Source organism: Tursiops truncatus, chromosome 20, assembly GCF_011762595.2.
Source record: "Tursiops truncatus isolate mTurTru1 chromosome 20, mTurTru1.mat.Y, whole genome shotgun sequence".
NCBI classification, from domain to species: domain Eukaryota; kingdom Metazoa; phylum Chordata; class Mammalia; order Artiodactyla; family Delphinidae; genus Tursiops; species Tursiops truncatus.
Window position 1 is genome coordinate 1,123,916 of NC_047053.1, and position 23,314 is coordinate 1,147,229.

The 23,314-nt window shown below is 57.3% G+C and overlaps 1 protein-coding gene across 1 annotated transcript; it reads left to right on the forward strand.

The window, feature by feature from the left end:
• The first annotated feature begins 754 nt into the window (after positions 1–754).
• Positions 755–22,438, forward strand: ALKBH5 (alkB homolog 5, RNA demethylase). Its single transcript, XM_033847489.2, has 4 exons — positions 755–2,265; positions 10,249–10,329; positions 19,796–19,951; positions 20,730–22,438. The coding sequence occupies exons 1-4, from the start codon at positions 1,496–1,498 to the stop codon at positions 20,905–20,907; spliced, it is 1,185 nt and encodes a 394-aa protein (XP_033703380.1). The 5' UTR covers positions 755–1,495; the 3' UTR covers positions 20,908–22,438.
• Positions 22,439–23,314: the final 876 nt, after the last annotated feature.

Consider the following 23,314-nt stretch of genomic DNA (forward strand, 5'->3'; position numbering starts at 1 on the left):
AGGTCAAGGTCCAAACCCACGTCTGTTGGGTAGCAGGGTCTGGAGCTCAAGCTCCGACCAGCCGGGGGCGGTGGGTGGAGAGGGCGCAGGGGCTGGGGGCATAACGGCCAGGGTGGCGAGGCCACGAAACCCAAGATGCATTTCATCCCAGTGAGAATCTGGGGAGGCTGCTAGAGGGGTGAGCCGAGTCTCCAAAAACCACAGTTAAGGAACGGGTGGGAGGGACAGGGACCAAGGAGCGTGACCACGCGTGCAGGCCCCGCCGTCAGGGGCCGGGAGGGTCTGAACAAAGGCCTGTGCGCCCGGGAGGGCAGTGACTCCGAGGACCGCAGCCCGCGCTGCCGTCCCCAGCACCCCGCCGCCCCGGGAGCGCCCGGCCCAGGAGGGCCGCGCACGCGCCGCCGCCGGGACGTGACTAGGACAACGTACACGCCGGGCGGCGGCGAGGGGGCGGTGTCTGTGGCAGCAGCCGTCGGGCCGGGGGCTGGGCCGGGGCTCTCGGCGCCGCAATCTGAGCGTATCCTTGCGCCCTGAGCGCTTCGCTGCGGTCTGGTCTCCACTCAGGCACTCCCTTAGCCACCCGGTCACCCTTCAGGGGTCCTCGCGGCCCGCCCGCCGCTAATTAGGGGACGGACGCAGTAGCCAAGGCGACCGCCGGATTGACAGGCATGCGCGCCAACCGGCTTCCGGAAGCTGCCGTCTGGGCCTGCCCGGCGCGTGGCCGGTGGCCCAGTGACAAAAGTGGAAGCGCCAAGGGGGCGGTGACCGGGCAGGCTGGGTTGTGTCGGTTCCCCGGTGATTGCGCGCTGGGGGCTGAGGCGATTTCGGGCGTTCGGACGATGCCGTGACGTAGCGTGGCGACAGCGTTGACGGCGTGAGCGCACCCCCGTGGAGGGAGCCCTACGGCCGCGGGGGAGGCGCGGACAGGAGGCAGGCTGCTGTTTGGGGCGTTCGCGGAGCCCTTCAGTGGGTGGGGGAGGGGCGGTGGACGGCCCCCGTCTGCGCGTGCGCCGGCCCCTCTGCTGACCCGGCCGCAGGCGCGCGCATGCTCGCTGCACGCGGAGCCGCCGTGGCCGGTCGTACTGCGCCTGCGCGCGGAGCCGCCCGCTGAGGAGAGGCGCTGGCGGACGTCGGGCGGGCGGCCGTGACGTCGTGAGGAGCGCTTTAAAGTGCGGGCCGAGCCGGGCGTCCGAGGGTCCGGCCAGGAGTCGGGCCGAGCCTCCGCGGCCGCCCTGCGCGGCATGAGGCCCTGCCGGCGCCCCTGCCCCCCGGGACGCGGAGAAGGCGGAGGAGGAGGGAGCCTCGTCGCCGTCGCCGCATGACTCGCCGTCCCTGAGGCCGACCCGCCGCCCCTCGACGCCCCTGCTGGGCGGCGCGGCCTCGCTCGCGGGCCTGGCGCTGAGGGCCTCTGCGGCCCGGGGCCCGGGCGCGTCCCCCAGAGCCATGCCCGGCCGCCCCGCCCGCCGCGGAGGGCCCTAGAGCAGCGGCGTGGACCATGGCGGCCGCCAGCGGCTACACGGACCTGCGGGAGAAGCTCAAGTCCATGACATCCCGGGACAACTACAAGGCGGGCAGTCGGGAGGCCGCGGCCGCTGCCGCCGCCGCAGTGGCCGCCGCCGCTGCCGCCGCCGCCGCGGCCGAGCCCTACGCGGCGCCCGGGGCCAAGCGCAAGTACCCAGAGGACTCGGACCCCGAGCGCAGCGACTTCGAGGAGCAGCAGCTGCAGAAGGAGGAGGAAGCGCGCAAGGTGAAGAGCGGTATCCGCCAGATGCGCCTGTTCAGCCAGGACGAGTGCGCCAAGATCGAGGCCCGCATCGACGAGGTGGTGTCCCGCGCCGAGAAGGGCCTGTACAACGAGCACACGGTGGACCGGGCCCCGCTGCGCAACAAGTACTTCTTCGGCGAGGGCTACACGTACGGCGCCCAGCTGCAGAAGCGCGGACCCGGCCAGGAGCGCCTCTACCCGCCGGGCGACGTGGACGAGATCCCCGAGTGGGTGCACCAGCTGGTGATCCAGAAGCTGGTGGAGCACCGCGTCATCCCCGAGGGCTTCGTCAACAGCGCCGTCATCAACGACTACCAGCCCGGCGGCTGCATCGTGTCTCACGTGGACCCCATCCACATCTTCGAGCGCCCCATCGTGTCCGTGTCCTTCTTCAGCGACTCCGCGCTGTGCTTCGGCTGCAAGTTCCAGTTCAAGCCTATCCGGGTGTCGGAGCCTGTGCTTTCCCTGCCGGTGCGCAGGGGGAGCGTGACTGTGCTCAGGTAACCGCCTGGGAGGAGGGAGCGGCCCCCAGGAGCCCGCGCTTTCCGCTTCTGACCCAGGCTTCTGTTTGCGGGGCGGGGGTGGGGGGCGGGGAAAGGGGTCTGCGTTTAAAACACGGGCAGTAAGAAAACAGGGAGCTGAGCTAGAATTTTCTATCCCGTGGGCAGACTTGACGAGATCGCAGACTTGACCCAGAACTAATCTAAAGGCATCTTTCTGGAAGGGTGGTTTTCGGAGTCTCCTTTACCTTCGTGATTTGAGCAAGTCACTTCTATTTTGGGCCTCCATTTCCAACTCTGTGTTTTTAAAAAAATTAGCTGGCATTACCGTCTAAAAGTCTTTCCAACTTGCCATTCTTGGTCTTTTTAACAGAGAACATTTTCGTGGATTTCTTTAAGAGAGGAGATCCTCACAGAGGAAAGCCCTTGAGCGTATTTAATTGATACACGTTCTTCATTCCCAGGAGGGGGAGTGGCTTCCCTGGAGTTGAACAGATCAGGGGTTGGACCAGGAATAGAGTGCAGCAAACTTAAAATTCAGTCCCTCTTGGCTGCAGAAGAGCCCATTGGTCCTTTGTAAGATGCATTACCTGTAATCAGGACCATATGAAACAAAATAAAGCTTGTCTCTTTTCCTGGTATTAGGCTTTGTAGCTGTTCAGCAGATCTTAGGCTCTTGGCCTATTTTCAGCCCCAGAACCTGCTGAGAGTTAGCTCAGTGCCCTGGCCCTCAGAGAAGATTGCCTGCTGCAACACCTTTGCTGTTTATATGAAGCAGAAAATTTACTTGGAAGCTCCCTGCTTCCAGCCCTGAAGCAAGTAAATCGAACGATGTACTTCAGTAATCCCCAAAACCTCTTAGGAGATCTAGACTGCAGCTGTTCCGAGCAGCTTGGTTGACCACCAAATTCTAGTACAGGATCGGCAGGCACTGCACTTTTGTTGTGAGCAGCTTAGCCTCTGAATTTCGGTCAGTGCCGTAGGCCACGGTCACGGGGAGAAGCAGGGTCCCGGGAGCCCTCTCAGTGCCCTGAGGCAAGTGTTCTGTCTCATTTGAGGGGAACAGCTGAGGCTGCCTCCGTATCTGGGAATGGCAGCAGAGCCGTGTGGTGCCCACCATGTCTCCTGAGGGGGCAGTTAGCGAAGTCAGTGGCAGCAGGAGCAGTACTTCGGCTTCCTTATGCGTCGAAATCTAGAGGCCACCTACCTCTCAGGTACCCCCTTGTCACGTGGGCTCCCGGCTTCTCCTCGGATCTACGTGGTGCTCCAGATGGATGTCTTGGCAGAGCCCTTTAAGATGGGATTTCCAGGGCACACTCTCCCAAGTGGCCTGCCGTGTAAGGCAGTTAGGTGTCTGACTTCATCGAAGGGCTCTCCGTGCTTAAAGGGGTCTCTTGCACGAGGGCCATTTGCTCTCCTAAGGGGATACTGGTTTCCCACATCATCACAGGTCCTCAGGGCTGTCAGCAGGAGGTCTGGCAGTGGCCCGGTGTGTAAAGGGGGGGCCACAAGAGGCAGTCTGTGACTTGCAGAGCCCCCTCCCTCCCACACACGCACACCCTGTATTGAGGAGAGGTTTCAGGTTCCTAAAGCGCAGGTCTGTTAGCGATCAGCAGCGGGATTGCATCACCAGGAAAACGCTCTTCATCTTTGCCTTAGAGTGGTGAAGTCCCGAGGCTTTCCCAGTCCCTTCCTCCTGGATTCTGACTTGGCTGAGGGGTCAGTGTGGGAGGCTCGGCCACGTCCTGAAAAGTGCTGCCCCTGGCTTTGAACCCAGCTCTCCTCTCCTTTGCTTTGGGACCTTGTGGGCGTTCTCTGAGCTGGCTTTTCCATCTGTAAATAGGGTGATGGCAACTTGCACAGCCTGTTAGAGCTAAAGGTGGTGATTCGGAGTCTAGCAGAGGGCCTGGCACAGGGTCGACCATACACAGCCACTTCGTGCTCCCCTGCTCTCTTGTCGGGGAAGGGGCTAGGGATTTGGGGGAGCCTTAAACATGGCTCTTCCCTTCACAGAGTTCACGGCCCAGGGGAGGCCACAGTCAGTTAGTTACAGCCCAGGAAGGTAACCGCAGGAGTACACTGGGGGGGACGTCTTACTCCACTGTGGAGTTTGGAGGTTTTCAGGAACTTGAAGGGGGCTGGGAGGTGACTGGGAGTGAGCCGCCGAGCAGAGGTGCGGGCGGAGGGGAGCGCATGAGGGTTAGGTGAGGGGTAGGTGCTGACTAGAGGCAGCTGGAGCTCCTTACTAGTCCTCAGAGCCAGCCTGGACCCGAGGTAGACGTTCTGGTGTGGCGTGCCTCGGTGAAGCTCTAGAGCAGAGCTCCTCCGCCGCAGTCCTGTTGACGTGTGGGCAGTCCTTGTGGGGGCTGTCCTTTGCCTCTTGGAACGTTTAGCTGGATCCCTGGCTTCTGTCTGCTATGCCAGAAGCACCTTCCGTGACGACCAGAAATGTCTCTAGACACTGCCACGTGTCTCCCAGGGGTGAAACGTCCCCCAGGGGAGAGCTACTGCTCTCAGGTTCCGGACACCCTCGCTAATTTAAGTTCTCCAGCACCTGTTCACTTAGCTCTCTGAGCTTACTTGCTATGCAGGTGTGTGAACACCTGCATGTTAGTGCTGCCTCTGTGCAAGTCCTGCTCGGGCTCTTCCCTGAGCTGGTAAGAGGGGATGCTTGCTTTCACTTCCTGGTAAGTATCCCAGCGCAGAGGTGATGAGCTGTAAGGCTGCCGATGGAAGGGGCTGATGAACACAGTGGTTCTCTACAGGTGGGCAGGGGTTCTAGTAGTTCTCATCTGACTCAGACTTGTGTTGTTGATGGCAGTGGTGTCTGTACCCGTCCAAGGCAATATGGCAGGAATACAGTTTTATATTTAATAGTTGTCGGCGTGGATTCCAGTGTGTGGCAAACATTGACTCAGCAGTGTCCAGACGTGGGCATTTAGAGCAACTCCGGAGCAGACCCTTCTGGAAGTGCTTCAGACTTCTTTCCAAGCCAGCTGGGAGTTGTCTTCCTGTACCCTTTCCACGCTGGGCCTGAGTGGGTCCTGTCTTAATGCTGTTCTCTAGAGAAATAAATCTTTTTTATCTCCTTACATCAGTTCATCTTGTATTCCTTTTCCTGTTCCCTGTATGGTAAGTGGCAGATTAAAACAGATTTCAGATGGATTAATTGGAATAATTACCTCAAGGCTAATTGCATACTTGCTGCTATTTTTAATCACTGCTGAGTGGTCTGTGGTTGCGGTGGCCACATGCCCAAAGAGCCAGGCCTTAGCCACCTGTCTGCAAATTACTGTATCGCCCAGCCATGAGACCACGCAGTGGTGAGCGCAGCCTGTGACTTCCAGATAGCAGTTGATACTGGGTGGAGCGGGCACCCCTTCAGTTCTGGGCAAAGGACTGATCATGTTCAGCTGGTTGAAAGCAAAATTTAGCTTTCTGGCTTAAAATAGTTAGGAATGTAGGGCAGATAGGTCTGGGCCACATCTCTTGTGTGGAATCTTCTGATTCCGTGAGAGGGGGAGGAACTTGAGGATGAAGTCAGGGCTGTTTATTCTCAGGAGGAGCTGGGCTACGGGGTGTTGGCTGGCCTTGGTTCTGCCAGGCGTGAGAAGAAGGCAGAGGGCAGCAAAGGAAAGGAAGCTAGCAGGCTAGTGACGGTCTTAGTCATGAAGGTCAGAGAAAGCAGAAAATAAATAGGCCATAAAAGTTTCAGGGCTGGCTGGCCATTCTTGGCTGGGCCGTTGGTGTGCTGCTGTTACTGGGATATGATGCTAACTCGCTGGAGGCATGGGCTCATCTTTGCGGACTTTTTCCCTGGAGGTGGTTGGAATACCTGTATCCTTTGCTGAGGTCGGTGAGGCCCCCACGACAGATTGGACCTTGTCACTGGGAAACACAGATGGGCTTTTCTTCCTACTCCTCGTTACCTACCTCTCCCCACCGCCACTCCCATCAAAAAACAAAAACCAGTGTAGCATGGACACTGAAACCGAGAGTTTGATTAGAGTTCCATTGCCACCACTTTAGCTGTTTGACTTTGGGCAAGTTATTTAACCTCTCTGGGCCTTAGTTTGCCTCTGCAAAATGGGGCTGTTGAAGTCCTAGACTTGTTAGCAAAGATTGATTGTCTTTCACGTGACCGAAGGCTTGAGGTTTTGGTGAAGTGTCTGGAAACAAGCTGCCTCTGTGCTCAGCTGCTTTCTGTTTATACTTCGATGTGTACAGAATTGGGACTTGGAGCAGGTTGGCCTTCTTCCTTCTGGGTTCAGAAAGCCCCAGGACTGCTTCATCGTGTTAGGCCATGTGTCTTCTAGGAGGTTCAGGTGTGATTATAACTTGAGTCTGAGGTCACAGTTCTGCCCCTGTGCCCAGGTGGCTGGCCTGCTGCCCCCCAAATCCTAAGTGAGGTCCTGTAGGCCTCTCAGGGGTGAGGCAGGCTCATGGGGGCTGCCAGAGCAGGTGCCCCCGCTGGAGGGAGGTGTCGCCAGGCAGTCTTGGTGATCTCAGCCAGGCCCTCCATCTCTGGCTCTGTCTGCCCTGGGCAGGGTACAGAGTAGATGGGGAATGGCGGCCACCTTGGAACTGTGCCTTAATAATTCCGTCTCCAAGGCTGTCCCCTAGAGGAGAGGTGTGTAGTCCTGCACAGCCCCTTAAAAAGAGTCTTCCAGACTCCTCATTTGACCTGCACCTGATCCTCTGAGGAAGGACTTGCTGCAGTCTGTGTTTTGCAGATGCAGAAACTGAGTCTTCACAGCAGTAGGAACGTTGACCTCGACACACACACGTCATCTAGCGTCTGCTGTATGCAGAGATGAGTAAGGCCTTTGCAGAGCTCTGTCTTGTGGGGAAGACAGTTGCCACAAGGCCGAACTGCAGTAGCAGAGAGGGTTGGGTGGGTGGTGTGGCGGAACCCAGCCTGGGGAGTTGAGCAGAGCTTCCCAAGAGAGGGGAGACTTTTCAAGAGTCACTCTAAGGCATAGTGTGGTGGGTGACAGCCAGGCTCTTGCTCTGGGTGGTTGCAGCACACTAGTCACTGCTGCATTGGTGGGGGGGGGTGCTTGGGCTCAGTGCAGGGCAGTACCAGCCTCAGGTATTTCCCCTCTCCCTTCCCTGTGAGAACAAAAGAGGAGGAGGCACTGGAACTTTTCTTCATGCCAAGGTTAGGCCTGGACCCAGGGTATATTAAGTTTCAAGCTGGCAGACTGGCACTTTCAAACAGTTTGTCTTGTAGCAAGTAAGTTCCTTAGCAGTAAATAATCCTCTGTGGTCTCTGTTGGACACTTTCTGCTGAAGTTTGGACAGAAGAGCTTCCTCTGATAGGACTTGGAGCCTCCTACTTGCAGCAGAGCTTGATACTGAGGACGGGGTCAGTAGGCTGTGTCGTAGCTGCCAGGAAGTTCTAGAAGACCAGTGCCAGTGAGTTCTTCAGGTGGGGGTCAGTGAGCGCCATGGTCATTTCTGTGGGCCCGTGTGGTCTTGCTTCTGCACTAGTTCTTCTGAGGCCTGGGCTGGGGGACAGGAACCTGGGCATGACTTGCTCTTTGTTCTGGAGCACGTTGGGAGGTGGGGGGCACTTAAAATTTGACCAGCGTCTGGATCTGCTGCTTCTGTGTTACAGGATGCAGTTCCTTGCTGAAGATGGGAAGTCAGGGCCCTTGGCAGGTCCTATAGCCAAGTCAAACAGATTAGTAACACTCGTTAACAGTAAGGAAGGTTGCCTGCAACCGGTACTGCAGGTCTAGGCCTTAGAAATATGCCTTGGATTGCCTTTGGGGAACTGGACTTCACTCTTTGGCAAAGTCCCGTGTTAGTATGGGACTGTCTTGGAACCCAGATCTGCACTCCCCTAATGTGGAGTGACAAGAGAGAGCATAGGATAAGCTTTAGAGCTCCTAGCCCTGGGAGGGGGCCCAGGAGGCCTCTGCTGCAGGGGGAGCCTGGATGAAGGTTGTCCAGGACGCCTGGCTTGTGTCACGTGCTCAGTAAATGGGGGTGCCAGGCACCCTGCATTATCTCACTGAATTCTCATGGTAGCCCTGCAGGTGGGCCTCCCGCTGCTCTTCTCCAGGGGTGCTAACCAGGAAGACATATAACTGTAGTTCTGCCTAGAAGAGACGAGCAGGAGCACTGACCCTTTTAACAGTCTCATCATTAGTCACCACAAAGGAATGTCGTAAGTGACAGAGCACAGAGCAGCACCACATGAACACCCGAGAATCTACTGCTGTCCCTGCAGTTGGCCCAGCATGTGACTCAGCTAAGGTGACAGAGCTCAGGTTGTAACCCAGGTCTCTTCAACTCCTCGATCGCTGTATGGCATTTCTCACTGGGCCTCCAGATATTTTCTTAAAGATTTTTTTTTTTAATGTGGACCATTTTTTAAAGTCTTTATTGAATTTGTTACAATATTGCTTCTGTTTTATGTTTTGGTTTTTTGGCCATGAGGCATGTGGGGTCTTAGCTCCCTGACCAGGGATCGAATCCACACCCCCTGCATTGGAAGGCGAAGTCTTAACCACTGGGCCACCAGGGAAGTCCCTAAATTTTTTTTTTTGTATTTTGGCCATGCCACGCGGCATGTGGGATTGTTCCCCGACCAGCGATCGAACCCAGGCTTCTGTAGTGAAAGCGCTGAATCCTAACCATTAGACAACCAGGGAACTCCCGCCTGCAGATGTTAATAGGTGTTGTTTGAGAGAAGGTTCCTTGGTCAGTGCTCAGTTAAAGTCAGCTGTAGTAATTCTCAGGTCCTTTAACATACCAGTGCTTTCTTAAACTCATCAATATTTCCAGATTGATTTGACTGTGGACATTTGTCCGTAGTTATCTCACAGGACGGTTATTTACAGAGAAAATTGAAAACCTGTGGTCGAGGAGCAGCTCAAAGGGGAAAATCCCTAAAATAAGAGCTCTTTTCTCTGCCCTCCACATGGCCCCAAATCAGATTTCTGAATCAGAGGTACTTCTCTCTAGGACTGTTTATTCGCTCTTGCATCTAGTTCTTGCCCACGTGGGGGCAGCCTGGCCATTTTGAGGAGTCCTTCCCAGGCCTGTGGTGTTTCTGACCATTGCTCCATCCACGTCTTCACAGCTGCCCTTGAGAAGGAGCTGATTAGCAGCTGAATAGAGAAGATTGGTGGTCCCCGGTGGCAGCCAGGGAACCTGAGCAGGGGGAGGAGGCCTGTGGCTGCGGAGCTGCCTTGGCTCAGTGGAGGGCTTAGTGGGGGGTGGGAGTGCCTCATGGCTGCCAGGCTCCCAGTGAGGGCCTGTACTCAGGGAGCTGAGTTTGCTTCCAGAGTTTCAAATCGGAGAGACATTAGCTGTGAAGAGGACAGCCGTCTACCCACATTCATTGGTTTGAGCAGTTTTCAAAATCATGTAACTTGATGAAGGAAATAAATAGATACTTGAGTGTGATGGGAATTTTTAAAATATTCCAAACACAGTTGTCTTCAAGATTTTGGATCCCCCAAAATGAAGGTGTTTGAAAGCATTTTTTCCAAGTAGACAAATTCTCTTTTTGAACCTTGCAGCCTTAGTTCTCTCTGGTGACTCAGTGCTGTCAGTGTCTGCCTTGGCCTCCTCTGCCAGCCCAAGGGTGGGGGAGGGGGAGATGCAGTTCTTATCTTCTCCCCAGGGTCTGGCCTGAGTCACTCCATCGGCCTCCAAAGCCACTAAAGGTGTGCCCTCTTGGGGACCCTTTGAAAGAAGGGCTCCTGGCCTGTGCAAGGAGATTCCTGCTTCTGCTTCTGCTTTAAGACCTGCTTTTACCTCATTCCAGGTTTTCTCTTCAGTGGTTTCTGGGCAAAAGCATCCTGGAACTTAACACGTTATTTCCTCCCACGTAGATCCTTGAACGTGTCACGTAATGGGGTGGAGGGTGGCCGTTAAGACTGGGACCCTATTTCTGTCTCCGTAACCCTGGGGATCTTTGGTTGTCCATCTACTCTCCATGCTCACGTGCTCTGTGTTTCTTTTCAGTGGATATGCTGCTGATGAAATCACTCACTGCATCCGGCCTCAGGACATCAAGGAGCGCAGAGCAGTCATCATCCTCAGGAAGTAAGTGTCCTGGTGTCTGGCTCCTGCAGACCTGACTGCAGGTGGAGGTCTGGGTTCCTCTGTCAATAGCCCTCAGCACGAGGGCTGAGCAAAAGCACACGCTCCCAGTGTTTGTGGGCTGGGTCTTGAGACAGGATTTGGGGGACATTCTTCCAGGCCCTGCCTCCCCCCACCTCTTCCTTTTCCTTCCTCCTTGGTTCTGATTTGTCACGTGTGCTTCTCACTGAGTATTTTTAGATTGTGCCTCAGCAGCTTGCTTTAAAAATGCCTGGGTTTTCACTTCTGAGAGGAGCAGGGGGTGAGGACAGGGGATGTAGGTGGGTGGCTGGCCGCGTGTTGAGCAGGCGCATGGCTTGTGGCTGTCCCTCTTCTTTGGCCAGGGGGTCAGGGACGCACTGACCAACATTGCCAATCCTGGCATCTCCAGCACTTCTTTTTTTTCTGCTCACGAGGTGAATGGACTGACCACGTGGACGCTGGGTCAAGACAATCCTGCCTTGAGGCAGGGGTCCTGAGAAGGCTGGCTGATTGCCCAGGCTCGTGTAGTCGTCAGTGAGCAGGACAGTGCCTAGACCCAGGCTGGAGCAGGATGTCCTATAGCTTGCCTTATTTGTTTTTTTTTTAATTTAAGTAAACTTTATTTTTTAGAACAGGTTTAGGTTTACAGAAAGTTGTGAAGATAGCAGAGAGCTCTCCGTTCCCCTTCCTGGTAATGTCTCACATCAGTGTGGTATGTTCATCACAGTCACGGAACCAATACTGATCCGGGACGGTTAACTGGAGTCCATCCTTTACTCACATTTCCCTAGATTCTCCTCACGTCCTTTTCTGTCCCAGACCCCACAGGATGTGCAGTTGTCGTGTCACCTTAGCTCCTCTCCGCTGTAACACTTTCTCAGACTTGCCTTATTCGTGGTAACACTGACCGCCAGGTGTGTGGTGGAAGGTCCCTCAGTTGGGGTGTTGCCTCATGGTTACACCGGGGTTGTGGGTCTGGGGAGGAGACCGCAGAGGGGCAGCGCAGTTCTCCTCACGTCACGTCCAGGACGCAGGACCTTCCACTGTCAACGCTGACCCTGAGCGCCCGGCTGAGGCTGCGTTCGTCACTGTTGCCCCCTGTCCACACTGTCCTCCCAGGAGGGGCGTCGCTGTGAGCGGCACACGTGTAAGGAGTGGGGGGTGAGCGCCACCTCTTTGAGGGCGGAGTGCCACCTCTTTGAGGCGGAGTCGCCACAGAGGTTGCCTGGAATCCTTCTGTACAGGAGATTTTGTGTCTTGTCCCCCACTTGTTTATTTCTTCGTTCACTCATTCCTGACATCAGTGTGGAGTTGTGGTGTCTGTTCTGTGCTCAGCTTGTCCCAGCTTTGGCCATTGGGAGCTCTTTCTTTTTTTAAGTACATCCTTACTCTCTGGCTTGTCATCTTTTTTTTTTTTTGGTCATCTTTTTAACTGCAATTTATCACTTCTGCATCTTGGCCCTTTGGGTCCGGAGCTCCAGTACATTGTGGTGGTGATGTCTCTTTGGCACGGCCCTGCCGCTTTGCCAAGTCAGAACATTGAGTCTGTTTTATCATCTGTAGAATGGAGATGACCCAGACCTGTGGGACAGTCCTGCGGTACAGGCAGGGCGCTGGGCACCTAGGGGAACTCCAGTCAGTGGGCAGCCTGGCAGCGTTTCTCCTCTAGCCTAAGAATATTCCCAGAATCCATCAGAAGAAGGGTTTTTATCTGCTTTTCCGCTTGCTTTTCCTGTGGTTCCCAGCACAGTCCAAAACCCAGGACCCAGAAGTGAGGCAGCCCAATGTGTTGCTCCCTTCTGGCCTTTCCTTCCCAGTCATTTCTTGTCAGGTGTGCCTGGTACCGCCAGCGGCAGCCAGAGACCAGGTGGCCCACCCGGGGCAGGAATGAGGGTGGGGGGGAGTAGAACCAGAGCAGCGCCTTCTAGGTGTTCCTTCCCAGCTCCTCATAATAGCTCATCCCAGGGAAAGCTTCACTGGAGGTGCAGGAGGAGGTGGCCAGAGCTGGAGTGTTGGGTCGTTCTTCTGGCTGTTTCCTTCCTCGAGCGGTGGCTCCCGTACCTGTCTGCCCGAGCCGGATGCTCCTTGGTGGAGCTAGGACTCTGCACTGTTGTTGTTTTTTTGTTTGTTTGTTTATTTTGTTTATGGCTGCGTTGGGTCTTTGTTGTTGCTGCGTGTGGGCTTTCTCTAGTTGCAGCGAGCGGAGGCTACTATTTGTTGCAGCATGCTGGCTTAGCTGCTCCGCGGCATGTGGGATCTTCCCGGACTAGGGCTCAAACCCGTGTCCCCTGCACTGGCAGGCGGATTCTTAACCACTGCACTACCAGGGAAGTCCCCAGGACTCTGCACACTGTTAACCAGCTCACCCCGCAAGCTCTTTGGCCAGCTGAGCCCCTGTAGCGTTCTGACCGAGGAGAATGGCTGTTGTGGGTGACTGGGCTCTTTGACCTTCTGCCCTGAGTGTATCCAGGAGCCAGCCGGGGACTGGGCTGGAAAGGAGTGGATGGGTGCCCCCACCTCCGCAGCTTCCCTAGGCTGCTAAGCTGGTGAAGTGCCTAGCTGTAGGCAGCCCACCCAGGGGACCAGAGCAGGGGCAAGGGCAGCTCTCTTGCCTGCAGAGTAAAATCCAAGGTCTCTGTTGGACTTTGCCTGTCCATCCAGCCTCCTCCCTCAATGTTCTCCCTGTTGTCTCCTTCCCACTTAACGTTAAATTACCTGCGGCTCCTAGTGTGGCCCACGCACTGATGTCCCAGACTCTTGCAGCAGTGTGGCCTCTGTTGGGAATGCTTTCCCTTCTGACCCACACCCACCCCCCAGATGACCCACATTATACGCGCTGAAAGTTGGTTAACCTAGCCGTCCTTCAAGGCTCGAGGGTCAACCATCTTGACACGCAGGAAGCATCATATACGTGTAGCTCTCTCAGCCCACCCCCTACCCCCTGCTGTCACAGCCTGTACACTTGCCATTGTGAGTTCCAAAGCTGTGTTCTGTGGGGGGCAGGGAGAGCCGTGTTCATCTGAGTCCCAGCACTGAGGCCGGTCCAGAGGAGGACAGCTCCGGTCGATGAACAGCACCAGGTACAAAAGGACAAGCTGGTGACCTGATGAAAAGGGTTGCATCCTGGCTCAGGCGCTGCCCAGGGGTCAAGGATGTGGCCTTGGTGGGTGCCTGGCTGACTCTGTGTCCTTCGGTGAGGCCACATCCTGACAGGTGGGACCTGGGCACTGAGCCCGGGCCTGCTCCTCGTAGGCAGGTAGGGTGGAGCCAGCTCTGCCTTCTCTTAGGTTTGGATATAGATGCACAGGCTGCAGAGGGAGGGCCTGGGGCCTCTGTCACCACTTCAGGCTGGTCAGCACTGCGGTAGTCTTTCTAAGGGCCTCATGGGGGGAAACGGGTGGGCGGCGGTCAAGTGCTGCCTGGCTCAGCAGAACACGGCTCCTTTGCACGGGGATGATGCTGAGTCTTCATAGGAGGTGCCATAGTTTCTCGCTGGGAGTGACCTTCGGAGAGCCTCCCCGGGGGTGCAGTCCCTAGGCTGCAGCGTAGTGTCATCTGTTTGGGGTCACAACCAGTAAATGGCTGAGTGCGGCCTTGAACCTGGGTCTCCTGGTGTTGGGTCTTGTGGCCCTTGGTGGTTTGCACAGTGGAACACCCCGAGCCCTGCCCCAGGGCGGATGCTGTGAGTTGAAGAACCCAGAGCCTTACATACAGAAGGGCTTTCTTGCCTCTGCTGTGCCAGTAGAGAGCTGGGGGCTGAGAGTATTTTAAGCGGTAGGGGGCTACCCTCCAGGGTGTGGGGTGAGGCTGCGGCTGCAGGTTGGTCAGCTCTTGAATACGCCCAACTTCCTGGAATGTCGCTGTTTCCCAGCCCACCCAGAACAAGCTGCCCAGCATGCATCTTTGTCAATCATTGGTTCCCCTGGCAGGGAAGCTGGACCTACTTTTTTGGAAGTGTGGTTTAAGTTTTAAATGACTGGTTAGAGAACCAGGAGGCTGGCCAACTTCTGAGGTGTGGCAGTCATTGGGGTGGGGGAGTATTTGGTTTTTCCCACAGTTCCCTGACGTGCGGCCTTCTAAGGGCCTTGTGTGCTGCCCTCTGCCAAGCACCCGGCTACTAGGGGCTGGGCGCCGGGTAGAGTGCTTCCCACACATTAACCCTGAGAGTGGAGGGTATGAACTCTGTTTGGACAGGGGTTCAAGCAGGCAGCTCACTGCCTCGGCTTCTCTAGCCAGTTTGGAGTGATCTCTGAGCAGGGATTCCTGACTTGGGAACGTGAAGCATCTCGTGTGCACAAGGCACCCGAGGTGGGCATGTAGGAGACTTAGCGCTCCCTTGGGGCCGGGTCTGTGGTAGGTGGGCACTTCGCACGCTCAGACAGCACAAGCAGAGTGAGCATTGTCCTAGGAGCACAGAGCGTGTCCACTGGGGCCCAGCAAACACAAACAAAAAGACGACCTGCAGCTTCGGGGGCTTGTTGAGACACGCTTGGTAGCTCTGGCTCCTGAGCTGGAAACTGCTGGCCAGGCAGAATTGGTGAGCTTGAAGGCGGGAAGTATAGAGGGCCTCTGGAATGGAGGAGCAGTGAGGGGAAGGAGGCACTGGATCCAAACTTCAGCATCAGGCGATGGCTTGTGGCCCTCAGGGCCTTCTGGTTGGTGGCCAGGGCACCCAATCTCTTGGTGTTCAGGAGGCCCCCAGGCCTGCATCGGGTTGGCCTATGAGACTTGTGTTCCTGCATGATTAACCAGAGGAAACGGCTCAAGGCGGTGTAAATAGCCTGTTTCTTTGCCGCTGGTCAAGTGGAGCTTGGCTCACAGTGGGCTGAAGTTTGGAAAAGCAGCTGGAGAGTCACTTGCCAAATGTTAACCAAAGCTGGTGTGTGCTGGGCTCTGTGCTGGTGCTGGGAAAGTGGTGAGTGTGGTCTCTTCTCATTCACTTTACCTTTGGGGGAAGGTAAAGGTTTAGCGCCTCACCGGAGGCTGGTCAGGGAATGCTATCGAGAGAGGTGCCGCCTGAAGGCAGTCGGGTGGTGTGTGGGCCTCAGGCAGGCTTCGAACAGGCTCAGGGGCAAGGACAGGTCAGGCGGAGGTGCTGTCCCTAATAGAGGCCCCGAGTGGGGAACACAGTGGAGACGGACGGGGCGGGACCCAGTCGGAGCTCGTCAGAGTGCTCGCTGCTGTGCGGGAGGTCTGGAGGGCCCTGGGGAGGACCGAGGCCTGGGAGCAGCAGGTGGGGGCTTGTTTAGGAGAGACTGCCTGTGGGAGGCTGAGCTAAACGGCCTACTGGGTCATTCGGTCCGGGGGTCCCTGGGGTCAGAGGGAGGCCCTCCCGGAAAGCAGAGCAGCCGAATGCAAGGCTGTGTGTGTGGATGAGCAGAGGGTGTGCGCTGGGCTTTGTCCCTCAGCTCTTCGTTTCCCTGATCCCGGCCAGGCATGAGATATGGCCCCCACCGGGACACCTGCCTGCCACTGCTTGTGTCTCCATGGTTTTTGTCCCGGTACCAAGGACTACGCACCTTTGTTCCCGGGGAGTCCGGAGATAGGGTGTATCCACAACCTGCCTAAGGAATAAGGAGGCGGTGAGGCCGCCAGGGATGTGACTGGCTTGGGCTCCTGGCCTGGCTCTGTCCCTTTTTTACTGAATACAAGTTGGTTACCTGAGCCCTGTGTTCTTACCTGAAAATTGGGGCCGTTGGGATGCTGGAGATGATTAAACTCGAGACTGCTGTGTGTGCTTCTCGGCCCTTCCTCACCGTTGCCCCCTCTGATCTCGATGGGGCAGGGGTAGGGATAAGGACGGCTGTGCTCCGTCAGGTACAGCGTGAGGAAAGGGGAGCCCAGAGCCATGGTGGTCAGCAGCCCCGGTGCGGGAAAGCAGCCTCAGTGTCAGGTCTCCTGGTGTCCTGGAGGACAGTGAGCCCTTACCAGGGCCTGAACTGGGGGATCCCTGAGCACCCTGATCCTGTGGTCTGGCTGGCGTCTGTGGGGGCCCTGGGTTACACGCATGTGGCATGGATGGCGTGGTGGTAACCAGGCTGGGCGATTTGGAGAGGCTCCCCTTGGGGACTGGGTGTTTTGTTGGCCTGGGTCGGGGGAGGTCTGCTGGGAGCCCAGGACCATGTACGTGCTTGGGGTGCCCTTTCTTTGAGTGATACACTCAGGTGTCCTTCAGGCTCCTCTGACCGTAGCAGGCTGCTGCACCCGTGTCAGCACTGCCACGCGGGGAGAGCAGGGCAGGAGTTGGAGAGAAGCGTGTGGTGTTGGTGGGAGCTGGGAGGCGGTACTATTGCAGGAGGGATGGGTGTGGGTCTGGGCTGTGGGGGAGTCTGATACTTAGAGGGGCAGGAGCGTAGACCTGGGGGCCCAGGGCACTCGTAGGCGAGGAGTGTACTCTGACAGGCCTGCCTCACTGTGCCCTGCCTGCTCGCTTCATTGGGAAAGCCAGGCTTTGTAGTACAAGGGTGCTTGGGGAGGGCGGAACCAGCAGTTGTGGGTGGTTAGCAGCGGGGCCTGAAGTGCAGACTGGTTCCCCGTCTCCTAGAAACGGTGGCCTGCCTCTGCCAGGACAGCTCTCTGCTCTGCCACGGTGAAGAGAGCCTGCCTGGGCTTCAGGGGCATCCTGGGGTAGCAGCTGTGTGGCTGAGGCCAGTGACTGGGTCTCTGATTTCGCACTCTCCCCCTCCCCCACCCTGCCCCGCCCCGCCCCGCCCCGCCCCGCCCCGCCCCGCCCCAGCAGCTTCTCCGCGGGAGTCATGATTGATAAAGGAACGAGAAGGCAGCACCTAGACAGTCAGTCTCCTCCCTTCCTCTCTGGTCACATGGTAATGTTACCTTAATGCTTGGCCATCCTCCCTTGGTTCCGGCTTCCCGGTACCTAGGACCAGTCCATGCTTTGTCCTGGGGGCTGTCCCGACATACCTGGGGTGCCTTGCCATGACCCCTGGATGTTGGCTCAGATCTGTAAGGAAGGTCTTGGTTCCTGTTAACCACCCGAGGAGGCGCAGGCCCAGACCTTACTGCTAGAACTGGGCTTCCTGCCTCCAAACCTGTGGCTCTGTCTGCTGAACCCTGGCCTGCTCCCTGGGAGTTGGCTGCCCTTTAAGAGGGGAGGGGGGTGTGCTCTGAAGGCACACTGCTGGTGGGCTCTGGGCTGCGCATCTGGCTCTAGCCCGGCTTCTTGCAGCTTGGTGGCTTTTCAAAAGTAGAGCTCCTCCAATGTTCTGAGATGTACTTGTAACAGCCCCAGGGAATGTGTCGGGCCCCAGAGCTCCTATTGCCCCCAAAGTGGGTGCGGGAGGCTGAGTTTCTGGTGGGGCTGCTTCTGATCACCCCTTCCCTGAGGGCTGGCCCTGACAGTAGCAGAGCTGTTGTGGGGGGAGCTGCGCCTTCCGTCTCTTCTTCTCTCAGGCAGCTGGAGGGACACAGAGCCTGTCTGTGTGCCTGGCTTCTGTCCACTCTCAGCTGGTCCCACCTGTCTCCCCAGCCTCCGCAGCAGTCCTGGACCCACAGCGAGGGGCCCCCACCACTGCCCCCGGCTGCCCGGGCCGGCCGCCCTAGTCGCAAGCAGCTCAGGAAGGGCGGGCCCCAGCAGGGCTCAGTGTGTGCCAGCCATGCCTGCGTGGCAGGATGTGCCTTCCAGCCCCGGAGGTGTGTGGGCCAGGCTCTCCTCTTGGTGGCGCTGCTCTTCTCTGGCCTTCCGCACTCACCCGAGGAAACCACTTCACGGTCTTGGGCTGCGGGTCCTGCCCACACGGGCTTTTCTGCCCTGGGCGTGTGCTCCCGGCACCCGCGGGGTCTTCGGGTCAGCTCGGCTCGGCAGTGCTGGAGGGGCGCTTTCCTTCCTGAGGCTTCAGACTCTGGAGTCCTCTGAGTTGAGCTTTTTGGCTCATGTCACATTTGGTGTGAGCTCTCAGCGCAGGGATCTGAGGCCTGGCCTGGTCAACGAGAGGTCTCAGGGCTTTGGTGATTCTGGTTCCCACCCTCAGGTCTGGGTGTGCCCAGCACCACCTCTTCCCAGCGCCCCTCGAAAGGAGCCTAGCCTTGAAGGGGGCGACTTAGACCCTCAGAACTGAAAGAGGCCTTTGCTCAGATGGGGAGACAGGCCCTGAAAGGGATGGTGACTAGCCCATACTCTGAGTGGCAGCCTCAGGGCTGGATCTTCTGTTGCTCCTAGGTCCTGTCTCCTGTAGCCTGGGGTCCCCAGAGTGGAAGCCGAGGCTGGTGGGCCAGTAAAGTGCAGCTGGGCCCTTCTGGCTTCCCTGTCTAAGAGGCCTGGAGGCTCACCTGGACTAGACTTCTCTCCCAGGACTTCCTGGCACACGTGCCTTCCCTCCTGACTGACCTAGTCTTCCCTTCTGTTATGAGGACCGGGCGCAGTCATTCCCAAGAAGCCAAGGCAGCTCTTGGGTTCCCCTTCTGCTCTCTTCCCCCAGCGTTCTTGTGAGGATGTCCTTTGAGGTACCATAGCACCTTCTTCCTCAGAACCCAGTTGTTCCTTTGTGGCCAGCAGCCCATGGGAAAGATGCCTCCAGGGCCTTCTGCCAGCTGCGCCCCCATCACTCCCCGCCCCAGGCCTCTCTCTTGCCCCTTGCTGCCAGCAGCCTGACTTGCTGGCTTCTGTATCCCACAAGAGGCCTTGGGGCTTCTTTGAGGCTTCCCAGGCCAGCTTCCTCCTGGCCTGACTTCTTAAAGGACTCGGATCACTGCCCTGGGCTACCCCTACCCAGTTTCTCCATCCCTTCTTCCCCCACCATACTTGAACGCTTTTCCTCGACTGACTGGTGTGTTCCAAGTGCCAGGTGGGGGCTTTGCCTTCAGAAGCCCTCTGGCCTTGGCTTGGTCAGTGTCCCGGAACCAGCAGAAGCTGCCAGGTGGCTGTGTTGGGACCAGAGCCGAGCGTGAATGTGGGATTGGGTCTGGGCCCTCCTCCTGGCTCTACCACAGCCTTGGTGTCCCCGTGTAAGGGTAGGGAAGCTCTTACTCTGTTCCCTTCCAGTCCTTCCACAGGCCTGGACCAGGGGAACCTTCCTGTCTGGTTTTTCAGGCAGGGGTGGATGTGTCTGTTGGAGTGTGTTGGTGCCCACCAGTGGGGCCCTCAGTCTTCTGGCAGGTGCAGTAGCTGTCCCTTGAGAATCTCTGGGCCGGAGGAGGGTGAGATGGGGCTGTCTCATCCAGCTGAGAGAGCCCTGGGATCCTTCCCCTGGGGCAGCAGGTCACTGGAAGTCTCCAAACAGAAGTGTTCCCGTTCCCGACTCCTAAGCCTGAACTTGGGAAGGGCGGTCTTTGCAAGTCAGCTGGACCAATTCCTAGTTGAACCATGAGGAGACTGAACCTCAGAGCAGAGACTGCTGGCCTCCACCTAGCCCGGCCAGAGAAAGAATTGGTCTAATGGGGCCACACCCTCCCCAGAGGCCTGCTGGTGACCCCACGTGCATTTCCTTTGCAGGACGAGATTAGATGCACCCCGGTTGGAAACAAAGTCCCTGAGTAGCTCCGTGTTACCACCCAGCTATGCCTCAGATCGTCTGCCCGGAAACAACAGGGACCCCGCTCTGAAACCCAAGCGGTCCCACCGCAAGGCAGACCCTGATGCTGCCCACAGGTACTCAGCTGCGGTCCCTCAACGCAGGCGCCACGGCCTGGCTGCAGGGCAAGATGGGTGGGAAGCCTGGGGTAGGTGGTTGGGAGCCGGGCATTGTCCACCTTTCCAATGCCTTCTCTCTGGTTCCCTGGGGTTGGTGGCATTCTCGACTAAGCCCTGGCCATCCGCCTGTGGGAACGCTGTGTGCCTTCCCACGCCTTCCCTGGTCCTGCTCCCTGACACACGCTCCGGTGGGTTACATGGGACTTTAGCAGGGAAGTGCAGGCCTCGGAAGGTCGCAGAGCAGGGGCCCGTTTCAGAAGGGTTTCTGAGGAAGCTGCTGAAGCTGAGGCTGGAAGGATGGGGAGGATGTATGGGAGGGGCAGTGTGGGCCAGGGGGTGCCGTATGGGCTGAGAGCCGGAGACAGTAAGAGCTTGGTAGTTTCAGGGCTGGTGGGGTTGGTGAGCAGAGAGGGAGACTGGGAGTCGGGGGAGGACTGAGAAGCCGAGGGGGATGCCAGAACCAGGCAGGGGCTTGAGGCTGTGATAGGAAAGCCGCCTTCTGCCCGGCAGCCTTGGCGGTGTCCTGGGGCACCAGGCTCAGAGCCCAGCAGACCCCACAGGGTAACTGGGGAATGTCTCAAAGACGAGGGGTGACCGTTGGCACCTGCTGGGCAAAGAAAGACACGGTGCCAGTGCTTCTGCCACTGCCACACAGCCCCCTCCATGGAGACCTGGTGAGCTGGGGTGGCCCTGGGCCAGTCTCTGGGTAACGCCTCCCCCACCCCTTCCCTCACAGGCCTCGGATCCTGGAGATGGACAAGGAGGAGAACCGGCGCTCGGTGCTGCTGCCCACACACCGGCGGAGGGGCAGCCTCAGCTCGGAGAACTACTGGCGCAAGTCCTACGAGCCCGGGGAGGACTGCTCGGAGGCGGCGGGCAGCCCCGCCCGCAAGGTGAAGATGCGGCGGCACTGAGGCCTGAGCCTCCGGGACTCGGCTTGATCCTCACTAGCTGCCCCTCCTTTTGTTGCGTTTTGAGGGGTTTTTTTCCTTTCCTTTTCTTTTTTTGATTCTTATATTTTTTTCCTTGGTTTGTTGCCTGTTAAAGCTGAAGAACAGAATTGGCCAGGACCTGGTTCTCGTGTTCTTGGTTTTCCTCCTGGATGGAAAGGCTGTTGGCATCTGTAGGCACAGAAGCTCACGCTGGAGTGGCCAGTGGAGGCGTGGGGGGCAGCTGTCCTCACGTGGGGCTGTGTCTGGCTGGGTTTATTTAAAAGCAACAAAATGTTTTGGTTTAGAAAAATTCTTGTTTTGCTTTAAATGTAAATCTTCTTAGTGTTGTAAATGAAGTTCAATCTCCTCCCCCTCCCCCCACTGTCTGCCATGGGTTGAGGTCTTGCCGGCTCTGCAGGGGGCCTGCTGCCCTCCCACCCCTCACTTGCTCTCCAGGCCCCAGCAGCTCCCGCAGATACCCGCTCCTCCTGCAGCAATTGTTAGGGATGACCGGGCAGAGGCCTAGGTAGTGCCAGCCCCTGTTGCCCCAGAGCTGTTCAGTTGGCTGAGACCCCGGGCTTCCTGCATGCCCTCTGGCCTGCTCTGCCCACGGGTCCCTGGGCTGCCCAGGGGCCGGCTGCAGTGGTCCTGACCTCTTGCCAGGAGCCTGCCTCTTTGCTGGGTTGCTCCTTTTAAGCATACACGTGTGATTGTGTGGAACAGTTAGACTTGCCGTATTGGGGCAGTTTTAGGAATTGTTTCTAGCTGGAGGGACTGGTGTCCTTCTGAGTCTAGCGTTTGGGCTATGGAAAATTGTTGTGGTGTGTGGTAGGGTTTTTGTTTTCTTTTGTTCTGAGTTTTCATTTTTTCCTTTGGTCTCCTGGCTTTTTCCTTTCCCTTTCCTTTCTTCTCCATCGGCCCTCCTTGGGCCTTCTCCCTATGTCAGTCCCCATAGGAAGCTGCCCGCCCCCTCTGTCCGCCTGCAGGATGCATCCAAGGCCAGAGCTCAGGCCTGCAGACTGGGTTGGTGCCTCCTCCGCCTCAGGGGCATGAGAGCTGGGGAAGGAAGGGTCCTTTAAAAGATAATAATGAAAGGGAAAAAATAAGTGAAGTCTTCGGCAGTTTCCTCCTGCTCAGATCCTTGAAGGCTGCAAGGTTTTGCTGATCTGGGTTCATTAGGAATGTCTTCTTGCCAGCCAGGGCCAAGAGCCAGGCCTGCTGAGAGCAGAGGCCCTCCCAGTCCCCAGGCTGCTGCCATCCCAGGGGGCTAGTCTTACAGAAGAGGCTGCAGAAAGCTGGGGGGCAGCCCCCATCAAGAAGCCCCTCTCAGGGGCCAGAGCTCCTTTGCCAGTGTGGATCCCTCGAGTCGGGGCTGCATAACTAAAGCAGTTGCAGTTTTTTTTTGTTTTTTTTTTACAGCTTTTTTCCCAAAAATGATTTGTAGTTGTGTGTGCAGCACTTTGCCCTGATATGTGTGCTCTACAATAAAAACCAAATCTAATATATTTTGAAACAGTTGTCTGATGCTGTCGTAAGAGAGGACTTGCCTTTGGTTCTTCCTTAATCCCTTTGTTTTGCCCTGAAACTCTGAAGGGGGTGGGGGGGCAGAGTTCATTGCCCACCGAGGCTGCAGAGGAGAGGAGCAGTTGCTGACGCAGGGCTGAGGACGGGCTCGCCCACTGTCTTTTCTCCAACTGCAAGGAGGATGGACTTCGTAAGCCGTATGTCCAGGTGCCCAGGGCACCGTGGGCCCACAGGAGCCAGGATCCTACTGTGCTGAGTTCTGGAAGCCCGTCTTCCTTGGGGTGATCAGAGAGGCTGCGGGCCAGTGGAGGAGGAACAGCACGAGCAAAGGCAGGAGAGGGCCTGGCCTCTGTAGACAATACGTAGGTGGTTTTGCTCATTAAACAAATTCTGGAGTTCCTGCTATATGCTGGCCAAGCCCTTACTGTGGCCCCATAGTGAGCAAAACCCTTCCAGCCCCTGCTCTCAAGATGAGTACGGTAGAGCGGTGGATGCAGATCCAGGCTTGAGGCAGAGGGGTTTGGGTAGAGTAGGGGTGGGGTCCAGGGGGTTTAGTCCCTCCAGATCCTGGACCTGGCTCCCAGGTTCTGGTCAGGGGCTTTGGTCTAGAGTCTCCCTCATTCATTTCCAGTGCCCAGAGCCAGTCTGCTTGGCCAAATTCTTGCTGTGAAAACCTGGCAAGCCACTTAACTCCCCATTTAACAGGGAGGGGAGAGTCCAGAGGGAGCAAGTGAGTGGCCAGGGCTCAGGCCTGCAAATCAGTGACAGGATGTGAAGTGGGGGTGGGGTGGGCAGAGCCTCCTTGGGGTCTGTGGCCAGTTGGGCCTGCAGGGGTAGCCACGGGGCTGGGCGGATAGGGCCCTGG